Source organism: Eublepharis macularius, chromosome 1, assembly GCF_028583425.1.
Source record: "Eublepharis macularius isolate TG4126 chromosome 1, MPM_Emac_v1.0, whole genome shotgun sequence".
Classification (NCBI taxonomy): domain Eukaryota; kingdom Metazoa; phylum Chordata; class Lepidosauria; order Squamata; family Eublepharidae; genus Eublepharis; species Eublepharis macularius.
Window position 1 is genome coordinate 158,658,004 of NC_072790.1, and position 24,637 is coordinate 158,682,640.

A 24,637-nucleotide genomic window follows, 5' to 3' on the forward strand; every position below is an offset into this window, starting at 1 on the left:
ACCAAGAGAATGCTGGAGGAACTGGGAGAAGGGCTCATCAGTGAGTCTTCCCTGGTTTCTTCTGAGGCCAGCAGCAGGTCTTTAAGGGAAATGCAGGAGGAGAGGATCGAGGTGGTAGAAGAAGAGATGAAGTGCCTCTCACATCTCAACCCCTTCACTCTTGGCCGTCTCTTTCTGACTCCACCCCCAGACAAGGTGTGCCTGCCCTGATCGCCTCAAAGGAGGTGGCTCTTGGGGTGCCTGCAGTTAAGAGGGAATGTGGGAGCACTTCCAGAGGATGGAGGACCCCCAGTATGCACAGTGCTAGTAGAGTACAGGTCAGTCAAGGAAAAGACCTGGACCAACCCCTGACTAGCAGCTGTAGAGGAAATTGTGGAAGAGAATTGTATTCCGAGGAGACAGTGATGCCATAGTCCATCCTTCTTGCCTCAAGAGCCATCTTTGGCCTATATATGCCTTTTAATATGTGCCTTATACTACATATAAATCTGCCTTGCTAGCCTGCTTTATTTTCCGCTGATGCAAATTTTGACCCCGGGCTAGTATTTCCCTGTCCCAGGCACAATGCTGAGAGATTAGTATCCATTAGGCACCTGGCTCAGAAGTGTGGAGATTAACGTCTTGATTAAGGGAGGCCCAGGCAATCAGACCTTGAATGGGTATCAGGCACTCAGGCTTATCAGTTAGATCCAAACCATCAAGCATTCCTCGGCTTTGGTCCTTTGATGTTATATGTTTGTTTATCCCCTTGTTCTTGTGTCTTTATGTATATGCTCTGTTTTGATTATTGAACTTGCTTTGTGTAATAAAATTATTTTCCTTCAACAGTAGTGTGTTCATTGCTATCAAATCCAAAGAACCCTCTGCCCGTTGGCAGAACAGCAGCCTCAGCAACTACTTGAAGAAGCACCACCAAGCAGTACTTCCTCAGGGTGAGAAAGAGGCTGGGGAGGGGGAGAGAGCAAGCCAGCAAGGGGGGGGGGTCATCCTGCTACCGTTCTGTCACTCTTCTTGTAGGAAAGGGATGCCAAGCATCTTTGACAGAGATGTTTGCAGGGATTGGCACTAGTGTTCCAAGAGGGGGATCCAAAGGACAACAAAGTGGGTCACTCAAAAATCACCAAGATGATTCCTATAACTGGAAGTCTCTTTTCCATAGTTGAGGTTATTGGCTTCCATGGGCTGCTCCAAGAAGTCTGTCCTGGGTACACGCCTCCTGTTCACACCACAATACCACCAAAATAACCGTTACCGACTAATCAATTATGAAAGAATATTCAACACGTTATATGCAAAATTTACAAAATTTACTCACACAATATTGATATCAAAAAGTCATTCTAGCCACTTCTGTTTGAACGACTATAACAGTATATATATTTTCAATCCAATAAGCAACCTCAAAAGGGCAGTATATCATTCAAACTGAGCCCCTGTTGTTTGCAGAAACATCAAAGCTTATCAAAGGGCTACAAAAGCCTCTGTACAATTTCATACAATTTCATACAGACTTCAATATGTACAACACTTCTATCACATTTACAGCTCGCTCACCGGCGTATGTGCATACGCTGGTGAGCGAGCTGTAAATGTGATAGAAGTGTTGTTTGACTTGCTTTGTAACTGCTCTGAAGAAGAGGATACCGGAAACGGGACCTCTTGCTAGCTGACCCGTTCAGTTACAATTTGAAAAATGTCATTTTGAATTTAACAGTTGATTTTGTGTTTAAAGTTGATTTGGGCAACATATATGTGCTGTGTACATCCCTGCCATCCCTGCACAACCTTTATGAAACTCCTCCAAGGAAGTGGAGTTTCCTAACTCCATTCCTGTGCAGGGATGGCAGAACGTTTCAGCCAGAGGGGATATCCACTTAGAATTATTAATGAAGCTGTACAAAGATCTAGTGATACTCCTAGGGACTCACTTTTTTGTGGGAAAAGTGAGGATTTAACAGACCGGCTCACATGAGCAATGGATTATACTCCACTATCAAGGCAAATCAGGAGAATAATTAATAAACATTGGCCCATCATTAATGACATCCCAGGATGTGAAATGACACCAAACATTGGATACAGACGTACAAAAAACATTAAGGATATGTTGGTCCACTCTGGGTTACAGGAGATTGAAAGTGAGGATTATTCGTTGGGTAGGCTACCACCCCCTCGGGGAACTTTTAACTGCGCTCATTGTGCAGCTTGTAAATTCATGCTGCAGGGGGAGACAGTGGATTTACCAAGTAAAAGGATTGTAATTAATTTGAAACAATTCATAACGTGTCAAACTGTGGGAGTGGTGTACTTAATAATATGCCCTTGCCCAAAATTATATGTGGGCAGCACAACCCGACCTCTGAGAGTGCGTATTCTGGAACACGTATCCAGAATACGTAATGGGGTGAAGGAAGCCCCTTTAACACAACATTTTTTAGATGAGAAACATAAGGCAGAGGAGATAAAAGTAGCAGGACTCTTTACTACCACCAAAGAATCGGACTCGCAACTAACTCTATTGAGAAAGGAGGCGAGGTGGATTCATATGCTAAAAACCTTATCACCACGGGGACTTAATAATGAATTACCACTGAAAAGCTTTCTGGTTTGAGTGTAGTGCCTTTGTAGAATGGAATCCACATTGTCTTTAGTAACCCGTATAGGCATTTTGTCATTACAGGTTGTAAGTTATTTCAGGATATACTGAGAAATTGAGGTTGTAACTTGCAGGTGTCACCGATTTGTGATGAGATCATGGATGTTATTGGTACCTCCCTGTATTGTAAATCTTTTTTTGTACAAAAATGTGAACGCTAGGAACTGCATCACGTAGGAGTTTTCCACGTCATTGGGTGAACTGACGGTGTGCCTGTTAAATGACTTTGGATGGGTGAGCACATGTAGATGTTTTAGCAAGACTATTGGTAATGTGTAATATATAAAATAATTAATCAATGTACTATTAGAGAATATATAAATGAGCTAAAATGAATTTATGTAATATTTATTCATTTTTATGTAGTTGTAAATGGTTGCTCCTGAGGAAGTCCGTGGGGACGAAGAACTAGTTGGAAATTGCCGGCCTTAGTTCAGGGCACCATTGAAGGTTCCACTTTTCATCTTGGAACAAACCATGAACTTGTTTAACCAGCTCCTGAAAGGACTTTGATATAGTACAAGTCATTAATTTGCCGCTGCACCCCTTGATCCTCCTGGGGAGGATTCTTGAATGATATATGTAATATAAATTATATGCTGAAACTTGTAAAACGAAGATAAAAATTGGCTGCAATATTGTAATATGCTATATTAAAATAATGATTATGTATATGTAATATATGATTGATAAATAATTGTTTTCCCGTTGGTCTTAGGACCTATATTTCTGGAAGTGTTACATCGGGAAAAGCCAGTTTATTCCACGAAGGAGTATGTGAAGGCACAGTTGTCCTGCCCTCAGTCTCACCATGCCTAACTTTTGCTGACTATGCACTGGTGCCAACCGAATGACCTTCTGAGTGGGAGTGGGATGACCAGTGGCAGATAGGGTCAGATGGAGGGCTGCCAAGCTTTGCCCCATGCTGAAGTTCGCGTTGAAGTGAATATGGTGGCCAACATCACTGTTGCCATCCATAGACAATTACTGAAGTGGGTAACCATGGACTTCCTCATGGGATACCTAGTGACTGTCAGGGTAGCAGGTGTGGGGTAAAGGGGAAATGGTACCATTTTAAACAGATTGGCAAACCAGGGCCATTTCCACACATCTCCCCCTCCCCCAAAATAGCACAAAACTAACAGAATGACGCACCTTCATGGTGTGATTTTTCATCATGACTTTGCTTCGTGGCACGTTTTCTGACATCATCGCGCCATGAAGCAAAGTCATGTCGGGAAATCGCGCCATGAAGGCACATTGTTCTGTAAGTTTTGCACTATTTTTCGGGAGGGGGAGAAGATGTGTGGAAACGGTCCAGGTCTATCTCAGCCAGTAAGGTGCTATTATGATTGCTGAGCAACCTTGCCTCATCATCTTGCTGAGTATTAGTGTCATAAGAGGCAGAGGGGGGAATGCATACAGGAGGGAGGCTGAACAAGGAATCTGAAAGTTGTTTCCTAAGAGGTCTTCCATTTCCCTGACCTTGAGCAATACTGTGTACACTTCTTGTAGCAAAAAAGTCTATGGATGGATGCCCTCGCATTGCAAAACCAGGACAGAAGAACTCCCTGTGGATAGAACATTTGTAGTTCTGAGTTTTGGACTAATTCAGGGCATCTGCTAGAACATTGTCCTTGCCTACTATGTGTATGGTAAAGAGACTGATTTGATGCTAGATAGCCCATTTCCATATTAGTGAGGATTCCTGGGAGAGGTAAGGAGGCTACTATGGCTGGGGGGTGAGCCAAGAGAAAGCCTGATCCTTCTTGTTTGGTCTTATACATATTATCCAGCTTTTTAGACATTGCTGGAGTCAAAGCAGCATGATCGTACAGGCTACAGCCTCAGTTGCTTCTGAGTGAAGGTCCTTGAAGACTGGATCTGAAGAGGCTGGAGCAGAGCAGTTTACCTCAATTTCCAAAGATCTCGTCATTCAAATGTTCTTTGTACAAGCAGAGATCCTCACTCAGAGAAATGGCAAAGTCCTCAATAAATAATTCTGGTGGAGATGGCTCTGATTCAGAATCTGAACTGACATTGTAGTCATCATCAGACCACGTAGCAGGGTTCAGTGTTGGTTCCAGAGCAGTATTGCCTTCTGGAACCGTAGTAGGAACCAATGAGAATTTGGCTTTATGCCTTGGTTCTGTGTGAACTGGCACATAATGATCTTTGTCACAGAAGAAGTAACGAGGGGGCAGATACATACTCAGTGAATTTTCATATCCTTAATCATAGTAATGATAAGGGGAACCATATGGAGAGTAATGAAAGCAATGGCATCTTTGATGATGAGCCAGTTCCAGTTAATTGTTATTGTCAGACGGAACTGAGGAACCTCTCTGCCTTTCAACTAATCTTATTGGAGAGGGCAGTAGCAGGGAAATAGCTGTAGATGGTTTGATGACTTCAGGAATTTCACCATCTGAGAGAAACAGAAGGGAAGCAGAGTGACATCTGGGAGTTGGTGAGGGAATTCTTGGAACCCAGAATAGACTTGATGGAAGCAAGGTAGCTGGATCCGAAGAAGAGGATTATTCTTCTTATATGCCTTCAGTGTCGAGGGTTTATTGATATGCTTCGACTTGAGCTTAGCCTTTTTATCAGGTGGCTCTGACTAGTACCAAAGTGGAACCAATGAGGATGCAGATGGAACTGAGCCATGCCATGAAAAAACACACATGAGCCCTACACCACTGCTGGCCCAGCTGAGTTTAAAAGCAGCTGGGGTGGGGGAGGGCAGGGCTGCAGCAGGCAGGGAAGCTTCCCCTTCCTCTGGCTGGAACCTGATGAAAAGGCAGGCCCAAATGGGAGAAAGAATAACAGACTGCAAGGAAAGAAGGCTGCCAAGGGCACAGCAAAGGAAGACTTACTTGTAGGGAACTTGCTCACAGGAAGACCAGAAACAACTCTCAAGGAAGGGAAAGCTTTTGGGACCAGGCAGCAGAGAACAATACCAGGCAGAGCTGCTCCCTGGGTGAGGCAGGGCCCGCCAGCAGGCTCCAAACTTAGGGAAAGGAGTGCAGACTCAAATTAAAGGAACAGCACTCTTTAGCTGTGTGTGGGAGGGAATAAATAAAGGGCGCACAGTGGCTGATGAGGAGGGTGGGCAAAGGGGAGAACTCTATGTGATGGGTGCCCCTGCCCCCGGAAGTGACACTGAACCTACATGTGACATCCACTTTTTCCCCTGCAGAGATCCAAAGTGGCTTACATTGTTCTCTTCTCCTACATTTTATCCTCATAACAACCCTATGAGGTAGGTTAGGCTGAGTGTGTGTGACTGGCCCAAAGTCACCCAATGAGCTTCCATGGCAGAGTGGGGCTTCAAACCTGGGGTCACCCAGATTCTAGTCTAGCACTCTAACCACTGCACTACACTGGCTCTCTAATCATGAGTTGAATAGCTATATTCACTTTGTATTGGTTCTGTGGCAGTGTACCTCTGAAAGCAACTGGGGGGAGGGGAATATGGGGATGATACTATTCAATTCCCTGCTTGTGGACTGGAAGCAACTGGCTGGGCCATTGTGACAAACAGAGTGCTGTATTAGATAGATCTTTGATCTGAACCAGTGTAGCTTTACTTTTGCTCTCATGGTCATAGTGGAGGCCAATATAATTTTAAAAATTATAATGATATTCTAAATTCTATAAAGCTGTCTCATTAGATAGCTTTAAGTATGCTGTGTGCTCCTTTTAGAGTTGAATTCTGGTACTATTTACTTAGTAAAAAGAACATCCTTTGTTTTTTTAACTCAAGAAATATTTATGAGTGATAAGAAGATGCTTTTTAAATGCAGTGTAAATCTTCAGCACAAAGAAGACATTAGGCTTCATAGATCAGTTTAACATATTATTTAAATAAATACCTAGATTTGCTACATAGGATGATTAAATTAAAACTGGCAATTACTGCAATGGAAACGTGTTTGCAAAAATGGCACTTAGTAATCAGTGGTGGATGTCAACCCTGCTGCCCACATAATAGAAACCCACACACAGCAAACCGTTCCTGAAATTAAAATGTTTTTTAGAACAATTCCTCAGACTCTTTTAAAGGTGGGTCACAACAGGTCCTATTTGTATGGATAGGTCAGTTTTTCAGGAGATTCCCTGCAGATAACAATATGAATATTTTTGCTGGAGTTGAGAAAAGGAAAATAGATAGCTTTAATGGAACTGCAGGAGCAGTCAAGCAGTAGATTGATTCAACTGGAGAAATTCAATGCACCCCAACAGATTTCCTGGATTTGATATCCTGCTGCTTCAGACACGACTTCTTGTAATGAGAAACTGAAGATTTTTTGTCAGGTGCGTCAAGGCTTGTAGTGATGGCTTGAAGGTAAAAAGAAGTAAATTTGGACTAAAAATGTCTCTCCTCAGGAAATGCTTTTGCACCTGGTGAGACTAAGAGCAACTTCTTTAAGGTACAAAAAGAGGCCAGCTTTCCCATGCCAGCGACATTCAATCAAAGAATGTGACATTTGTGCATATACACAGTGGAGGGGAAAGGGGGGGGTCAACTTGGCTATAATAGGTAGCTTGAAAACTATGTCACACACCACTAAACAATGAGGGAAAGACATATTAAAATGATTGATAAAATTATAACTATTGTCGGGTGCAATCTTTCCATTATAAAATACATGCAGCATTGTTAGCCTGAGGCTCAATGTATACAGGTTAGAGGGTGAAAAGAAGGCGGCTGAACAGAAACAGTAAATAAAGGAAGTAAATTATAAAAGGAAGGTGAACTGTAAAAGGAACATTGAAGAATGGCTGTGGTTGAGAGTCTCCTCCCTTCAAACACTGCAGTCTCTTTCAAAGTACACACTGAAATTACTTTGAACACCAATGCAGTTACTATCTCATATTTTGCCATAACTATAATAACTAATTTCATGTTAGTACAAGAATTTAGTGGTTGCTTACATATTTTTCTGTTCTGCTTTCAAAAATTAGCAAAGATTTTGTTTTTTAACCATAATGGTTGGAGGAGCATTTTTGGCCTCAGCCTCTCCCATGGGTTCACTGGCTACCATGAGGAAATTAATATCTAGTTTAGTTTAGTTTATTGGACTTATCTCAGCCTCAATACTTCAGTTATCAAACTATAAATGTAGTTTGCTACCAGAATATATTAATTTCAGAAGGGAGGTGTTATTTATTGAGGTCATTAATAGTCTTGATGTGCTTCCTAGAACAGTTAATGAATAAAATGCATGACAAGAAACTGTGCACAAGGGCAGCATAGTCATGTGCAGCAACAACACACCAGAGCCTACAAACCAGCAACATTGAACTTTGCCACATGGCTCAGTTAGTGCCTTGCTTGCAATGAGCTAACCCACTAACCTTTCCCCACAAGGACACATTAGTAAGTTTATTTTCCACATAATTAAACATATTTTGCTGGTTTTGATGAAGGATAAAGATATGTGAAAAGAGAACAGAACAACTTGAATGTGATGGCACTTTTTGATTACTGTCATTTTTTTATACTAGGGCATTGCTATGAGGTGAGAGTAGGTGGGTCACACACAATGATGTTTCATACACATAACATAACTTCACCTAACCCTTTACTGGGGCTTATCCAAGGCCACTGTTAATTTTTTCAAAGATCTCCAGGGCTTGGCAACATTAAATCTTACAAGAGGTGTCATTTTCACACATCATGAGAAAAAAGAATGGGGAAATTACCAATTATTTCAAAAATGACTACATGAGGCTACAGTAAAAGTATCAAGAGTAAAACGTTTACCCCAACATTTTAAAAGCTAAGATTCATTATTCAAGCCAAAGTAGCTTAGTAACCTTCTAAAATGTACTACAGTCAAAACATAAAAGCATCTGTTCAAATTTAGTGGCCAGTCTTACAGCACTTTAATTTCTGTCAAACACCGTTTCAGCCATCTTATCTGAATACTGTTTAACACACCAAAACCTAATTTGCTCAGTTCTGACATACTGTGAAACCAGGGCTTACTTTAACCATGATTAAAGTAGGAAACCAGGATTCACAATCACCACTCAAATCCTGGTTTGTCTCGACAAATACTGGTTTCATTTCTATTGCCTGAAAGGACATTGCCAGAGAATAAAACAGGATTAAACCAGGTTTATACCAGAATGTCTGCAAACTATAATCAAGTTCAACATTTTAATTTTTACTTTACTTCTTTCTGTCCTTCTTAGGGCCACCAAAGAGGCTAAGAAATTAAAACATCTTAAAAACTATTAAAACTAATAAAACCACATCATTAAAACAATTAAAACCAAAACCATAAAAACAACAATTTAAACACTGGGCAGGAAAGAGGGATCATGAAGGAAACACCAAATGAAACAAAAAAAGTCTTCACCTACTTGTGGAAGGTGACAACAGAAGGGGACATGTGAATCTCTGTGGGGAAAACATTCCAGAGTTTTGGTACTACTACCAAGAAGGTCCTGGGCTGCCACCCACCTAATTTCAGAAGACAAGGGCACCCAAAACAGGGCCTCCAAAGATGGTTGTAAGGATCAGATAGGGAGCAGGAGTGTAATAAACAAAATCCTTAGCCTCAAAAATATGTTTTCAAACCTTGTGACTCTACTGAATGGAAATGCTAGTCTGTCTGCATGGTAGTCATGGAAACCCTCCTTCACAAAATCCATGCTTTTTTCCAAGTTCTGGTGTTTACCAGCAATGCACCATGAGCTTGCATTTCACTTTGAATTTCTGTACTGAGTACCTCCCTTCCAATAGACAGTTGCAACAGAGGAGCAGAGAGCACTCCCAGCTAATCCAAGCTGCAGAAAGCTGCCATTCTCCTCCCCCCCCCCGCCTTTGTGGATCAGAAAGATAATTTCTTTTTTTTTTTTGTAAATGTAGAAAAGCCTAATGGGGGGAGGGGGAGGGGTACTGGCTTGCTGAGGGGCTGGTAGAATTTGAACTATTTGCCCAATTTGCTTGAAACTTGGGTATTCTTTCAAAGACAAGAAGAAGACACTCTGCTGCAATTCTGGTGAAATTTGGTTGATAAACAATGACTCCAGCCTTCCCAGAATTTCCCTTAGGAAATAATGCAAAGATGGCTGGGGTGGGCTGCAATTGAAGTCTTCCTCAAACAAAAACAAACCATAGCAAGAAGGAACGTAAATGCAGTTTTCAGTGAAAAGGTAAAAAAAAAATGTCATTGTAAAATGGCGATTTTAGGAGTTAGAGAGAACTTACTGCTGCTGCACAGAAAGAGACCTACTTTGGGGATCTGTAAAATCACCCCACCTTTGTTCAATCTGCTTGAAATTTAGCAATTCTTTAGATTAGAGGGAGGACAGAGTTCTGTGTTATTTTGTTGCTATTGGGTGCAGAAACAGCAGTTCAAGAGCCTCCAATGGTTCCCCTTCCCTATTGAAAAGGACAGAAAAATAATGAGAATGAAAGGGAACTAAGGAATTTTGAGTTGGACCTGGCAATGCCCTACCACAAAACTACCTAGTCATGATAAACATTTCACTCAACAGCCACAGATTCAAAAACATTTCTCTAGATCACACTCCCAGTAGGCAGTCCTTCAGGTATGTTGGTTCCAAAATATAAAGGACTTTAAAGGTCAACACCAGCACCTTGAATTGTGCCCAGAAAAAGACTGGGAGTCAGTTTAGATAAGCCAGGACTGGAGTGATATGATTTCCACAGCCCACTCTAGCCAACATTCTGTCTGAAACATTCTGCACCAATTGAAGTTTCCAAATGCTTCTCAAGGGCAGTCCCATGGACAACATGTTGCAGTAATCTAATCTAGATGTAAACAGGACATGCACCACAGTGGCTAGATCTTTTCTTTGACTGGCTCACCAGTCAAAGCTGGTAAAAGGCATTCTTGGCCTCAGCTGTCACATGCTTATCCAGCAGGAGGGCCTAGGTCCAAGAACACTCCCAGACTATGGATCTGCAACCCCATTCAGAATGGGTAACATCGTCAGCCCCAGGTCAGACCTTCCAATCACCAGTAGGACTTCCATTTTGTCAGGATTAAGCTTTGGTGTACTAACCCATAACCACTCCAAAACTTTCTCTACACACTGGTTCAAGGTTTTTACAATCTCCCTGGGATCAGCTAGACGCACAAAATAGGGATGCATGTCGTCCACATATTAGTGACAACCTGGCCCAGATCTCTGGATGATCTCACTCAACGGTTTCATGTAGATGTTAAAGAGTATAAGGGACAAGATGGGACTGTTAAGACCTTTTTTATTTTTTCAGTTAGATTTTGCCTTTAACCCTCTTCTTATACCCTCTGGGTAGATTGCTGCCACCAGGAATTATATTCAAAAATAGTTAATTTAAATTTCCCCTTTAATAACCTGCCCAAGTGTCAGGATCCTTCATAGGACTACGTGGCCCTGAGGAAAGGAATAGGATATAGGAATAACATACTCTGGGATGGAAAAAATGAAATAAACATTTATTTTTACAAGAAGTGTATTGGTTTCACCACTATTTCAAAGATAGTTCTCAGTTCTTAAAATTTCTTTACATAGGCTCAGTCACACAAATATACATAAACTTTCTCAGGTGCACACTCTGCCTACTTCAGATATATCAATCACTCACTCAAAGGTACACAGACTTTCTCTCAGGCACACACACAGTTTGCCTGTCTAAATCAGAATCAATATTTCTCTTAGAAATGCATAGACACCCTCAGACTGCACACAGCTTGCCTGCCTAAACCAAAGGGCCCTTTTTCTCTCTCTCAAGCACACACACAGTTTGCCTGCTTTAGATAGAATGAATGTTTTCTCTCAGAAATACAGAGACACTCTCAGACTGCACACAGCTCGCCTGTCTAAACTAGAAAGCCTCTCTTTCTCTTTCCTCAGTAACTAAAACCAGCAGTTCACTCCACCCACACTCTGAGTCATCAACCAATCATCTCACTCACTCATCCCTCTCTTTCACCCTCATTCTTCATCTGTACCACACCAAGCCTTTAAAGATGCACACACTTAAAATCATTACAGGGACCTCACAGGCCAAAGGTCAAGAGGTTGAATAGCACTCCCTCTGTATCACCTTTTGCAGCCTAAACTCCAGGTAGAATTTGAACCACCGCAAAAACAGTGAAATCCTAAGCAGAGTTACCCCAGTCTAAGCCCATTGAAATCAGTTTAGGATTTCACTTAGTGTCTCTCAATTCCAGCCTAGAAAGGCAGTCCAGAAGGATATCATGGTCTATGGTACTGAAAATCACTGAAAGGTCCAGGAGAATCAACTGAGTTCCACTCCCTCTGTCCATCGCCCAGTGCAAGTCATACACCAGTACACCACAGCTGCTTCGGTCCCATAGCCAGGCCTTAAACCAGATTGGAAAGGATCTAAACCATTTGCTTCATCCAGAAAAGCTTGAACTAGCCAGCTGTTACCCATTTTATCACCTTACTCAAGAATGGAATATTTTAGACTTGGCATGTGAAACTATTTATTTATTTTATTATATTTCTATTCCACCCTCCCCATGAACGGGCTCAGAGCGGATAACATCATTTAAAAACATAATCACAACAATGTAACATAATCAATAAATACATAAAAACCCTAAAAACAATTTAAATCTAAGTAATTTCATAATAAATAATTAAGAATCAAGAGGTAGCCACCACAGTATAGCTTTTACATATCTTCGCTTGAATAAAACCCCCATTTCAATATTACCATACTTTCTGGGTGTAACAGAGTGGTACTAACAGAGTGGTGGTAAGAACCATCTGGTGGGGAGAGTTAAAAACATTCATCCACCCCATCCCCCTACATGGCCAGTGGAGGCCTAGCCCAACCTTAACCATATGCCTGGTGAAACATCTCTGTCTTACAGGCCCAGTGAAAGGACAATCAATCCTGCCGGTCTCTGGTTTCAAAAGACAGAGAGTTCCACCAGGCCGAAGCCAGAACCAAAAAGGCCCTGGCTCTGGTTGAGGCCAGGGGGCTCCCTGGGGCCAGGGACCACCAATAGCTGTTTATCTGAAGATCAAAGTGTCCTCCAGGGCATATATAGGGAGAGGCGGTCCCGCAGATATGCTGGTCTCAATCTGCTTAGGGCTTTATAGGTTAGTACCAAACATAGTACTGAGACTTATCATCATGTGAAACTATAATTAAGATCAACTGTGGTTAAAAAAACAACTCAGATCCTGACTTCACATTCTAACAGACTCCAAATAAGCATAGCGGAGTGTCATGCATTTGGACAATCATACCAACTTCATTTATTTGAATTAAACCATTGTTTCACAAAATGGCTGAACTGAACCTCTGTCTTTACCTGAGTAAATAAACTGAAAAGAACTCTTATGCCAGTGGTGGCATTTGAATATACTAATCCAAAGGTTGCCCATTGCCATTATTTCCTTCAACGTTTTACATCAGTATTAAAGAAAAGATATACAGAGGGGAAAAATAGAAAGCTGCAATTACCCTTTGATCATCCTGGCCCTTTTGTCTTATTTCTGCACCACACAGTTGCTACCTGCTTCAAAAGAAGAAGCTTTTCTCTTGTTCAAATCATATCATTCAAAGCTAATTGAACATTAGGCTTAAAACAGATAATAACATAAGGAAAAAAACCACATAGACTGGTGCCCAGCCCCAGATAGATAGGCAGCCAGGCAGACAATTTCAAAGATATACCTGGAAACATAGTTATTTTTTGAAAAATATGTGGGATCTGAAGAAAAAGGGATCAGACTTCTCCACAAAATTGTATTTTACACACAGGATAATCACATACCCCAATACATGTCAAAGAAAGTGTTATGCAGCATGCTGTTGCCCTATTTTTTCGGAATGCTTAAACCTGAGGTGGAGCCATTTGCAGTTTGCCCAGAGGCCACATGCTGTGAAAACCTGATTCAGAAGAATAGTATTGATTGTAAAGACTGATTGTACCACCGAGGCTTGGCATAAGCAGAATATATCCAGCAACTGTAAACCATGGAAACCCCATTCCTTCCCACTTCTATTGGAATAGTAGGCATATCCTCAAGGAATTACAATCTCATTTAATATAAAGAACATTTTAGATTAATATATTGATATTGGCATCAAGCATATGGTTCAGGTGGTAGCACAGCACTGTGTGGTAATGGAGGTGGGATTCATTCCCATGCATGAGACAAATAAAGACTTGTCATATTCTGCACCTCTGCAAAGGATTTCTATACTATTGCGAAAAATGTCTAGGAGAATGCAACTGTGAGAACTATTTTTCAGTCATATTCTCCCTTCTTGGTTCTTACAACACTGGTGGTCTCTACTAGTACTGATGCAGTCCTCTTTCCTGGAACAAAACTGAATCTTATAATATATAACTGTAATATATAACTGTAATTCCACCTCTCACCTGTATGGCTCCAAAGTTCTGTTACCATAAAGCAAAGCTTCCTCCAAAAGACCAAGGTTTATGCAGGCATCCATAGCAAGGTCAAGCAGTTTCAGCTGGTAGATATTTGTGTCTGGGAGAAGAGTACCGGTCTTTTTAAATGATGTTCGGTATTTCACCAGAGCCTCCTTCCATTCTGTTGTTTACTTTATTAAGGATTAATCTTCATCATAATGATCTGACAAAAGCAAATGCTTATGCAGAAATTATCTTAAATTATAATAACCTGGTAACCCGTTCAATTATTCAACTTCTGAACTTAAGATTTTTATTTATACATAGCCACTCATCTAATGTAGAAGGCTGCATTTCTGCTGATATTTTGATTATGATAATATGTACCTGATAATAACCCAAGTTATGATTATTTTGTAGGTTATTGCATTGTTTTTGTAAAATAAGTGATCTCTTTCTGGTCATATTTTTCTGTTTTAATATCTCTATAAATTTAAACCCAGCCCATAATACTGAGTTTTCTTTTCTTTAATATAGTTCTGAGGAAAGGAGTTTTGTGCTGCTCTAATTTACCCGGACTAAGAAAAACTGCCCTTGGTTTCATAGATAAATGGTTTTAAATTAGTGACCTATATGATAAAAGATACAGCTAATATTCAATTATTAAACATTTCAAAGTATGCAGAAGGACTGGAGCATGAGGGCTTTCCTAACTTCCTCTAGTAAACTGTTCCACCTGATAGGCGCCACAACTGAAAATGCCTAGCACAAGTAGTAACAGATTTTATTTGTCTAAAGGAGGGGTCTTCAAAGGGAGAATGACTGGAGCTAACAGCAGAAAATAGCAGGAAAGGAGAAACTGTTTTAGAAATGTGGGTCCCATGATGGACCTTATGCATTATAAATTGCACCTTTACTTGAACCTCAAAATAATCAACAGCCTATAAAGCAATCATAAAACTGGTGTAATATTATTCTGCCTTGTTCTTGATAATAATTATCTATTGGGCACAACTGTAACTTGTATGCAAATGTAAGGTGACCCTCCCCTTTTGATGGCATACCTGGAAAAAAACGCTAGTGTTGCATTTTTTGTAAATACAGTAAGCTGTGGAATTTTACACAAGTGGAATTTCAGAACTGTCTTCAAGGGCAATCCCATGCATTGTGTGTTATCTTTAGAGGCAAAAATAGCCTCTAAATAAGGTCTAACAATTATTAACAGAGGAACTGATAGAAAGGTAAATAGATGGACAGGCAGAGGAGAATATTTAATGTACACAAAAGTTTCTATAATATAGAAATGTCAATGAGCAAGAGGGTCTTTATATGTTCCTGATTCAAGGGGAAGTCTATTTTCTGTTAATTGTTGTGGCACAGAAAGGATACCTTCTTGTGACTTGGGAGTTGTCACTTTATTTATTACTTCCTTGACTTCTTTCCAGGCTTGCTCATCACCAGCCAACATGAAAGCTTCCTGTATTGGTAGAAATAAAAATAAAAGAAAAAATATTTGATTAAAAAAAACAATCTTGTCTTGAAGTATGCAACCCTGTAAACAGTGATAAATAAAATGTTTCATTTGGCATGAAGTTGAAATCATACAGGTGGTGTTACCCAAATGGGGGGTCTCCTTGTGCGTTGGGGGAATTAGCATTCGAGGAGGCACAGAGAGAGAGGATAACTGCAGGATCTCCACCAATATATACCAGGATGATTCCTTTAGAGAAAGCTCAAGTAAACAGGCAGATGTTCAACAGGAAATGTTTCTTTACTAACAGAGGAAAAAGAGCAAACACACAGACAACACACGGAGCATACATACAGCACTAACTAGAAAACAAGTAGGAAATGGAAAGAGTAATTGTGATGGGGTAATATTTACCAGTCCTGAAGGGCGAGAAGGTCCGTGGAAGTGGTAGTGAGGATGGCCAGTGTCTCATGGAAGAGGAAGAGGGAGCTCAGAAGTAATCTGAGGTGCGTGGAGGGTCCAGAACACATACACAGAGTACATGGCTGTGCAGCCTACTTATAGAGCAAAACATTTCCTAGGGCAAAACTGACGTCTTGCCCGAAAGAACTTAATGGCTGTCTCCAGGGGTGGACAATACTCTGGGAGAGGCTAGCTATGATCATCTAGGATGAACTGTTGGTGAGAAAAGTGCTTGATGATCAGTGACTGCTAGACAAGAAGGGCTTATTAGGTCCCTAAATAGCCCAAATTGGGGAGATGAATTCAAGAACTGCTGTGGCACAGCGGTTAAGTGGTTTGACTGCAAATCAGCACTTTACTGGTTTGAATTCCACTACTGCCATGAGCTTAGTAGGTGACCTTGGGTAAGCCACTCCTCTCAGCCCCAGTTCCCCAACTGTATTGTGGGGATAATAATAATACTAACTTGTTCACCGCTCTGGGTGAGGCCCTAATCTGTCTAGAAGAGCAATATATTAAGTGCAGTTACCATTATTTATTATTATTCTGATGAGCTTCCAGTTCCAGCCAGAGTTGGCATCTGCTCTGCCTAGCCAGGCAGTGTTCTGTGCTTGAAGCACAGGAGGAGAAGGGGTTTATGATAATAATTAAAACTCAACTCTGATCATTATTAAAACCCAAGTATGGATTACAAATGCATAACGTGGAATATAAATGGGGCAAATGCTCCTCAAAAACGACAGAAAGTATTTCGTTATTTGAAAATATTAAGAGCATATCATTTGGTTATAAGAAACTCATATCATAAAAAAGACATCAATTATTTGGATTACAAAATTGGAGGGGTCTCTTCAGTTAATAAAAAGAAAAATGGGGTGATACTGTATCTAAAACCATCATTGAAAACAGAACTTGTAATATCTGACAATCATGGTAGATTTGTGAGGGTGGAGGTGATACTAAATGAAAGCAAAATTTTGATGGTGGGAATCCATGTACCAAATGAGGAAAAGGGGAGGTTCTACAAATATCTTTGGGGAAAATTGGTGGATTTGTCCAATTAAAATTGTTGGCTGATGGGTGATTGGAATGGAGTAGTTTCTCCACAAATAGATAGGTGCTCTGAGAAAAACATAAAAGATACTCAAGACAAATTACCAAAGGTTTGTTTTGACATGACTGATAATATGGGTTTGGTGGATGTTTGGAGACAAAAAATGGGGATACAAGAGAATTTACATTCAATTCTGAGAGACATAAATCCTTGTCATGTATAGATATGTTCTGGGTATTAAAAAAAATTGGTGAGCAAAATTGTTGAAGTGAAGATATTGCCAAAGTCCTTTTCAGACTATAATCCTATAAATATAAGTTATAGAACCAAATCTAATACATTTAGGTGGCAATTAAATGAATCTTTACTACAGAAAGAGGCAATTGTTAAATTTGAACAATGGTACAGAATTGAGAATAATAATAATATAATAATAACATTCGATTTATATACCGCCCTTCAGGACAACTTAATGCCCACTCAGAGCGGTTTACAAAGTGTTATTATTACCCCACAACAATCACCCTGTGAGGTGGGTGGGGCTGAGAGAGCTCCAGAGAACTGTGACTCACCCAAGGTCACCCAGCTGGCTTCGTGGAGGAGTGGGGAACCAAACCCGGCTCTCCAGATTAGAGTCCTGTGCTCTTAACCACTACATCAAACTGGTTTGGGATGCAAACTGGTTTGGGATGCAAGCAAAGCATTTATAAGAGGGCCACTTCATATGTCGTAACTCAGAATTAAAGAAAAAAAAGCCAGGAAATGCAAGGTATTTTGCAAGAAATTAAAAAATGAGGAAGACTTCTGGTTGTTGTCCCAGCGAGATCAGTCGAGTCTCATGGGTGGGGGGGGTTCCCCCAGAGGCAAGCTGAACTGCCCCGTCTGGGAGATTTTACATTTGTAAAAAGCATCTGGAGGTTGCTTTTTAAGCTGTGGAGTAATTCCTTTGAAGTCACTCTTGTCAGTAGCAGCTGAGAGAAGCGTATTCAGAGGTAATCCTAGATGCCAGAATGGATGAGCAGAGGCTGTATGGCCGCTAAGCTGGGACCGTCAGGATTTATTAGCAAAGCTTTCAACTTTCACTCTGCTTGAGATGTAACCTACATTTGAACTGTGAGTTTAATTGCCAAAGTTTGCCAAAGATAGTAGGAACTGAGCATTTAAAGGAACTTTAAATCACTTCTACTTGAAAGGAATCAAAAGCGGGAGGGGAAGACATGGCAACCTATCCCCCCTCATTAAGCGGCTTTCAACAGCGCAGAGTCACATTTTCATTTTCCTATAGACTAAATTTTTAGCTTGGAATAATTAGAAGCACACTGGTATTCATTCAGGAGATCTTGAAGCTAGTATTTTGTTTTTTTTCTTTGGGAGAGCTGAGACTTGTGGAGATTTTTTTGGCAAAGAATTAGACTGGTTTGCACTCAGAGAGTCCTAGCTGTTATTGCATCCTTCTTTGTTGTGCATTTTTGTCCTCAATAATGTATTGGGAAAAATCCTACTCTTTACTGTTTTTTCCTCTTCTGGACTAGGAAAAGGCTGTGTGAAAGTTTTTTTTTCTTTTTTTTCTGTTAAAAGTTGCCCTTTTGGATTATAAGGGACTCATAATGGTGAGATGACACGTCATGTGAGATGTACACTCAAGAAGACAACCATATATGGATAAAGTGAGCAGAACTTGTTAAAAAGTGGGAGCAAATACATTTGTGATCCTCAACTGCCATCTACTGGACTACTTGTGAATTTGCAGAGATTTAAAAAAGATACTGAACTTTTTTTTACACTTAAATCTGGTAAATTGAGGGGTATATTTGTGTCTCTATTAATAACAGGGTTGGAAGAATCGAGGGGGGTCTGAATGGAATACTAAATGGAATATGGAGTATTAAATGTTGTATGTTAAGATTGGTGAAATAAGATTTAATAGATTGGTGATTTATATAATTGGGGACTATATAAGGTGTTGATACCTAAAGATTGGTGAAATAAGAATTAATAGGTTAAGTTAATTGATTAATAGCTTGACCAAAAAACAAGTGCTTGACTATATAAGGTGTTGATATCTGGAGATAATGAGTAAACAAGGGCAAAAATTAGTACGCCAGACTGCAGGGCCCCCTCACCAGCACAACCAAACCAATTATACCTATGGCTCAGGAAACTGCAACAGAATTACAAAATTACAAGCTACGTTCCAGACAGGAATGGAGAAAATACAAAACACTAACCCAGGTTGTAGAACAAATTAAGACTTTGAATACAGAAGTGGTGGAATTAAAAGGGGAAAAAAGACTTTCAGGCACAATTGGCTGAAAATAAACAGGTAACTCAAGAGATGGCTGAACAAATTAAAACAGTAGATAAAAAGAGTGAGACAGAAGAAATAGCCCGTCAGCAAGATACCTAGAATGCTTTGATGGGATTAGAAATGGAAAGAGCTGCATTTCTTTTAAGATTTCAGAATGTATCAGAATAGAAAGGAGAGGATGACAGATGACAGAAATGACAGAAGCCTTGGCTGAATTTTTAGAAGGGGAACCAGAGGAGATTACCATAGACATTGACTTAATTTAGAGAGTCAACTCAATATATGCAAAAAAGAATAATGTGACAAGAGAAGTCCATATTAAGTTTACAAGACATGCAACAAGAGATCACATTCTGGGAACATTACGTGACAAACCATTCAAGATCAGGACAGGGTGATAAGAGTGTTGAAGGAAGTTCCATGGAAACTATGGCAAAAGTGAAAGGAATATATGCCTCTAAAGCTAAATTAAAGGAAGATTTAATCTCCTTCCGATGGTTAAACCCTGAAGGGGTCACTTTCAACTTTGAAGGACAGATATTTAAAACTGATTCAATCCATAAGATGGAGAATTTCATGGAAAGGATAGTGGAGGCCATACAGAAACAAAATAATGGGGAAACACCGGATGGGGCGGCTCTGGCGGGTCCATTCGGGGGGGGTCTCCGGCTTGCTAGCTAACGGTTAGGGCGTGGGGGCCCCTTCCCAGGCGGCCTCAGACCGGGCGGCCCGTCTGATCCGTAGGACCGGTCAGCACGCAGCTCCACCCTAGCCACCTGCGCCTTAACATCAGGGCAGTCTGGCTTCCACAACAACATCCTCCTCGGCCAGCCTCGAGAGCCCCCTTAAATAACTTCCTCAGCCCCTTTCAACCCCACCCCCCTTCCCAGGCTCCTCCGCCCATGGTAAGTCCCACCACCTGGGCCAGGTGTGGCCAGGCCCATCAGCCCCACCCTGCCCTAGCCCATTGGCGAGTCCCCTTGTCCCCCTCCAATCCCAGGGCCAAGTCGTCTCCCTCCCTCCTGACGGGCAGCGAGCCCGGCCTCTCCGGGCTGCTGCAGGGCGGGCCAGCCCCTGCCCGAGCGTCCTGCCGCCCCCAGCCGGTCCCGCCCCTTTCTCCTCCCGGTCGCCGTTGAGCGCGGCCCCGGCCATCTGAGGGCGCCTGCGCCGGCATCTGGGCGCTCGGCGCAGTCTGGCGCAGCCCGACCTTGCCCCCTCTTCGCCGGCGGCCCTGCTGCCGTGGCCGCCGTGCGTGTCTTGGGCAAGGCCATCGGACCGCTGCGCAGCCACTTGGCTGCCTCTCCCGGCTCACCCCATGGGTGCGTCAGCAGCCGCAGCAGCTGGCGCCCCTCGTGAAGACGCACCAGCCCAGGTGCAGCCGAGCGGCGTCGGCACCGTGAGCCACGAGCCGTCTGCAGCCCCCACCCCGGGGTAAGTGCTGCCGGGGGCGAGGGGGTTGCTGCCGGCGGGGGTGGGGTTGGGGGTCCGGCCAGTCCGAGGCCCCCGGGCCGGGCCTCGGACATATATAAACAACCCAGACTTCCATCTCCCAAAAGTTGGGAACAGGCATATTCCCGTGCTTCTGTATGCTGATGACTAGAGATGGGCACGATCCGCATTACAATCCAAAAAACCCCACGATAATGGCGATCGCGCGATTGTGACTCAGCGGATCGTGATCGGCCACGGCCAACGATCGGGAAGGGGCTGGAACAGGGCTGGATCGTGCTCAGATCGGGAAGCCAGACACTCAGGAGCCAGTAACCTATTCCCAGGGCAACGGAGCCAGGGGAATGCCTGAGCTGTGTTTCCCCTCCTTCTGTCGCCCTGGAAACCCGAATGGAAGCCCAGCTTTCCTTGATCAGCAAGGCTTCCTTCCAACCACGGAGCAGCAAAGCAGTCACCAGTTGGGAGAAGACAGCCAGGGGAGGGAGGGGGAAGGGGGTGTTCTGTAGCCATGGGCACTTCAATCTCATCCCTGTAAACCCTGATAGGCAGCTCTGACAGCCAAACACAGACGGCCAAACACAAACACAGATGCCACCGGCATCACCCACCGTTCTTTTCTCGCCAGCGCGCTCCTTTTTGGCCTGGCGGGCGGGCACATGGGGGGTGCCGCCGACGAGCAGCCAGACCCCCTGCCCCCTGAGGGGAGGCGGCTCGTCGCCGTCTCCCCGTGCCCACCATGCCCGGTGGCCGCCGCCAACACCCACCTTCCCACATAGCTGGGAATAGCAGTGCACCCCACTTTGGCCTCCACGATCCACAGATCGGGAACAGGAGACGATTGGTGTGGATCGTTTAGTCGGGATCATCACCGGCGCTGATCCACGATCAGCTGGATCAACAATTTTTTTTGGATCGTGCTCATCTCTACTGATGACGCAGTCATACTCTCCAGGACTCCTATAGGACTGAGGAAAGCTTTGCGCTCACTTATGCAGTATTGCTGGGATAACACTCTAGAACTCAATTATGCTAAAACAAAGATAATGGTCTTTGCCCAGAGACCCAGAACTTATTTATGGAACCTGAACTCAGTCCACATAGAGCAAATACGATGATTTAAGTATTTGGGTGTGGTCTTCCAGGTGACTGGGTCGAGCAATGCACATATTGCCCATGTTGCCTCGAGTGCTCAAAAGTCTGCCGGAGCGATTCAAAAAAATTTTTGGACCAAGGGAGGTAGATGCCTGACAGCTGCACTTAGGTTATTCTCTGCAAAATCATTAGCTCAATTAACGTATAGAGCTTTGCTTAGTATTAAATCCAACTGTACCCTGATGGAAATAATACAGTCAAAATTTCTGAGAGGTATTTTTCAGGTCCCCCCTTGTACTACAAATGCTGCAATCCAACTGGACGCAGGCCTGATAACAGTAGAGGCCAGATTATGGATTGCAGCAATTCTTCATTGGTTAAAGCTAACTTTTTTCCCCTAAAGGACTTGTAAATCTAATGCTAACTGATCATTTTACACCATCTTGGGCTAGCAAGATAGATAGTAAACTAGCCTCCTATGGCGTATTGCAGCAATTACTGCTCAGTATGGGTTACAAGCCAAAAAGGCCATTAAGCAGAGAATAATAGAGGTCAAGAGAGAACACGACTTAAACAGATTCAAGGTGTTACTGTTTGATCCTGACCCCATGGTTAGGCTAACCCCTATGCCTTATCTTTTCAATCTTGCCAATCACGAACACAGGAGAACCTTTACGTTAATGCGTTGGGACTTTCTTCCATCTGCTGTACTGGAAGGCAGATACAAAAGAATGGCGCTGGAAGAACGCCTGTGTCCCTGTGGTGATGAGAAAATAGAATCACTAGAACATGTCATCTTTGACTGTAAAATACACATGCAACTACGAGAAGTTTACATAAGGCCTGTACTTTCTGCCTATCCAGGTAGACATAGAGCATTTCTACTTTCAAAAATGCTCTCAGATAGATCCCAGGACATAACATATAAGGTTGCTAAGTTTGGTTGGATGGCAATAAAGAATAGGAGTTTGTTCATTACCAACTAAAGACAGTTCTGTTTTATGGTTTTATGGTATCTGGTTTTAATGATATATTGAAATTTAAATTTTAAATATTTTAAGGCAATGTAATCTATTACGTTACTGAGGTATTTTTTAATCTGTATTTTCTAGTTTATCTCTGTAATACTGTTCATTCCTGTAATTCTTTTGCTGGTCTAGGACTGTAATAATAAATTTGAATTTGAAAAAAAAAGTATTAGTAAATCTTTCTTTGGAGAGCTAAATAAATCAGTGTCCAAATTTATCTGGCAAGGGAAAAAGCCAAGAATTAAACTGAAAACACTCCAATATTTGAAAGAAAATGCTGGTTTTGCTCTACCGGACTGAAAAATTTATTATAAAGTGTGTTGTTTAGTTTGAATGAGAGAAAGGATTCTTTTAGAAAATCTAAGACTTTTGGCCCTAGAAGAACATGATCTGCAGTTAGGATGGCACACATTTGTATGGTATGAAAAAACAAATGAACATACGTATTTTAAGAACCATTTGATTAGAAAATCCCTTATAACAACATAGGAAAGAATTCGCAATGGGTGTCACCATTAGAAGCGTTTTCACAGCCAAATGTATTCTCTCTAGATAGGATTATTAGATAGGATTTTAGATGATAAAGGAACATTAAAAACAAAAGAATTACAGAGACAAGGCATTAACTTAGACTGGTGGTCAAGGGCCCAGATTAAGTCTAGATATAATAAAGATAAAGAAGTTTTTACTTAGAACAAAATGCTTTTGAAAAACTTTTGTGATTCTGATGAAAAACTGATAAAAAATGTATGTCTTCTTAATGCAAATGAAGACAAAAAATGAGGGGATGGAGGAATATAGGGCTAAATGTACACAAAATTTAGGATATAGTATTGATTCGACACAATGGAATAAGATAAATGTATAAAAATCTTACAGACCAGAGATATTTTTGTTAAACTGCATGCCAGAAGAGCTGAATAAAGACCAGAAAAATATCATAATACATGTAGTAACTAGCGTACTATTGGAAATGACCAACAACACCTCAGCAAGAGGAACAAATAGCGAAGATAATGGAAAATGCAGAAATGGACAAACTAGTTTCATTAATGAAAGGACAAATGGAAGAAGATTTTGCTGCCCCATAGATTCCCTTTTATAACTGGATTAAAAACAAATATAAAGACCTGAATGTAGTAAACATATGAAGACAGTACTGTAACTGTTACTAGTAATCACAGTTGAAGGATTTGTAGTGTGAAATGATATGATATGTAGATAAGTAGAATGCTGATGCAAGCAGACTTTATGATTTTCCTATTACCTTTTCTCTTCCCCTTCCCCTATTCCTATTTTTATGAGAAAACTAATAAAATACTTACCAAAAAAAAGGTGGAAGAATTAAAAACTGTACCAGGGAATATTAAGGTGCAACAAGAGATAAAATGCTTGCAACAACAGCTATCAATGTTAACAGTAAGGGATTTAGAGAAAAAACTGAATTATGCTCAACAGAGAAATTTTGAATTTGCTAATAAACCAGGAAGGTGGTTGGATTATAGACTGAGAAAAGAGAGAGAAAAAAATGATCTTAAAATTGGAAGATGGGAATATTATGCTGACAGAAAACAGGGCCACCCAAAAGACCCTTTTTAAGTATTATACCTCTACAATTGCATCTTTCTGTAGCAGCTCTAATTTTCTTGGATGCTGAGAAGGCCTCTGACAATTTGAATTTGGGGAGAATTTTATAAAATGGGTGAAATCAATGGAGAATTAACTAA

The 24,637-nt window shown here is 41.5% G+C and overlaps 1 protein-coding gene across 1 annotated transcript in view; it reads right to left on the reverse strand.

The window, feature by feature from the left end:
• Positions 1-24,637, reverse strand: part of SMYD3 (SET and MYND domain containing 3) — a 714,934-nt gene that overhangs the window by 74,830 nt on the left and 615,467 nt on the right. The window contains exons 9-10 of the mRNA XM_054983157.1: positions 15,436-15,523; positions 14,053-14,227 (exon numbers count right to left, since the gene is read on the reverse strand). Of these exons, the coding sequence (XP_054839132.1) occupies positions 14,053-14,227; positions 15,436-15,523 (263 nt within the window). The remainder of the gene's footprint in view (positions 1-14,052; positions 14,228-15,435; positions 15,524-24,637) is intronic.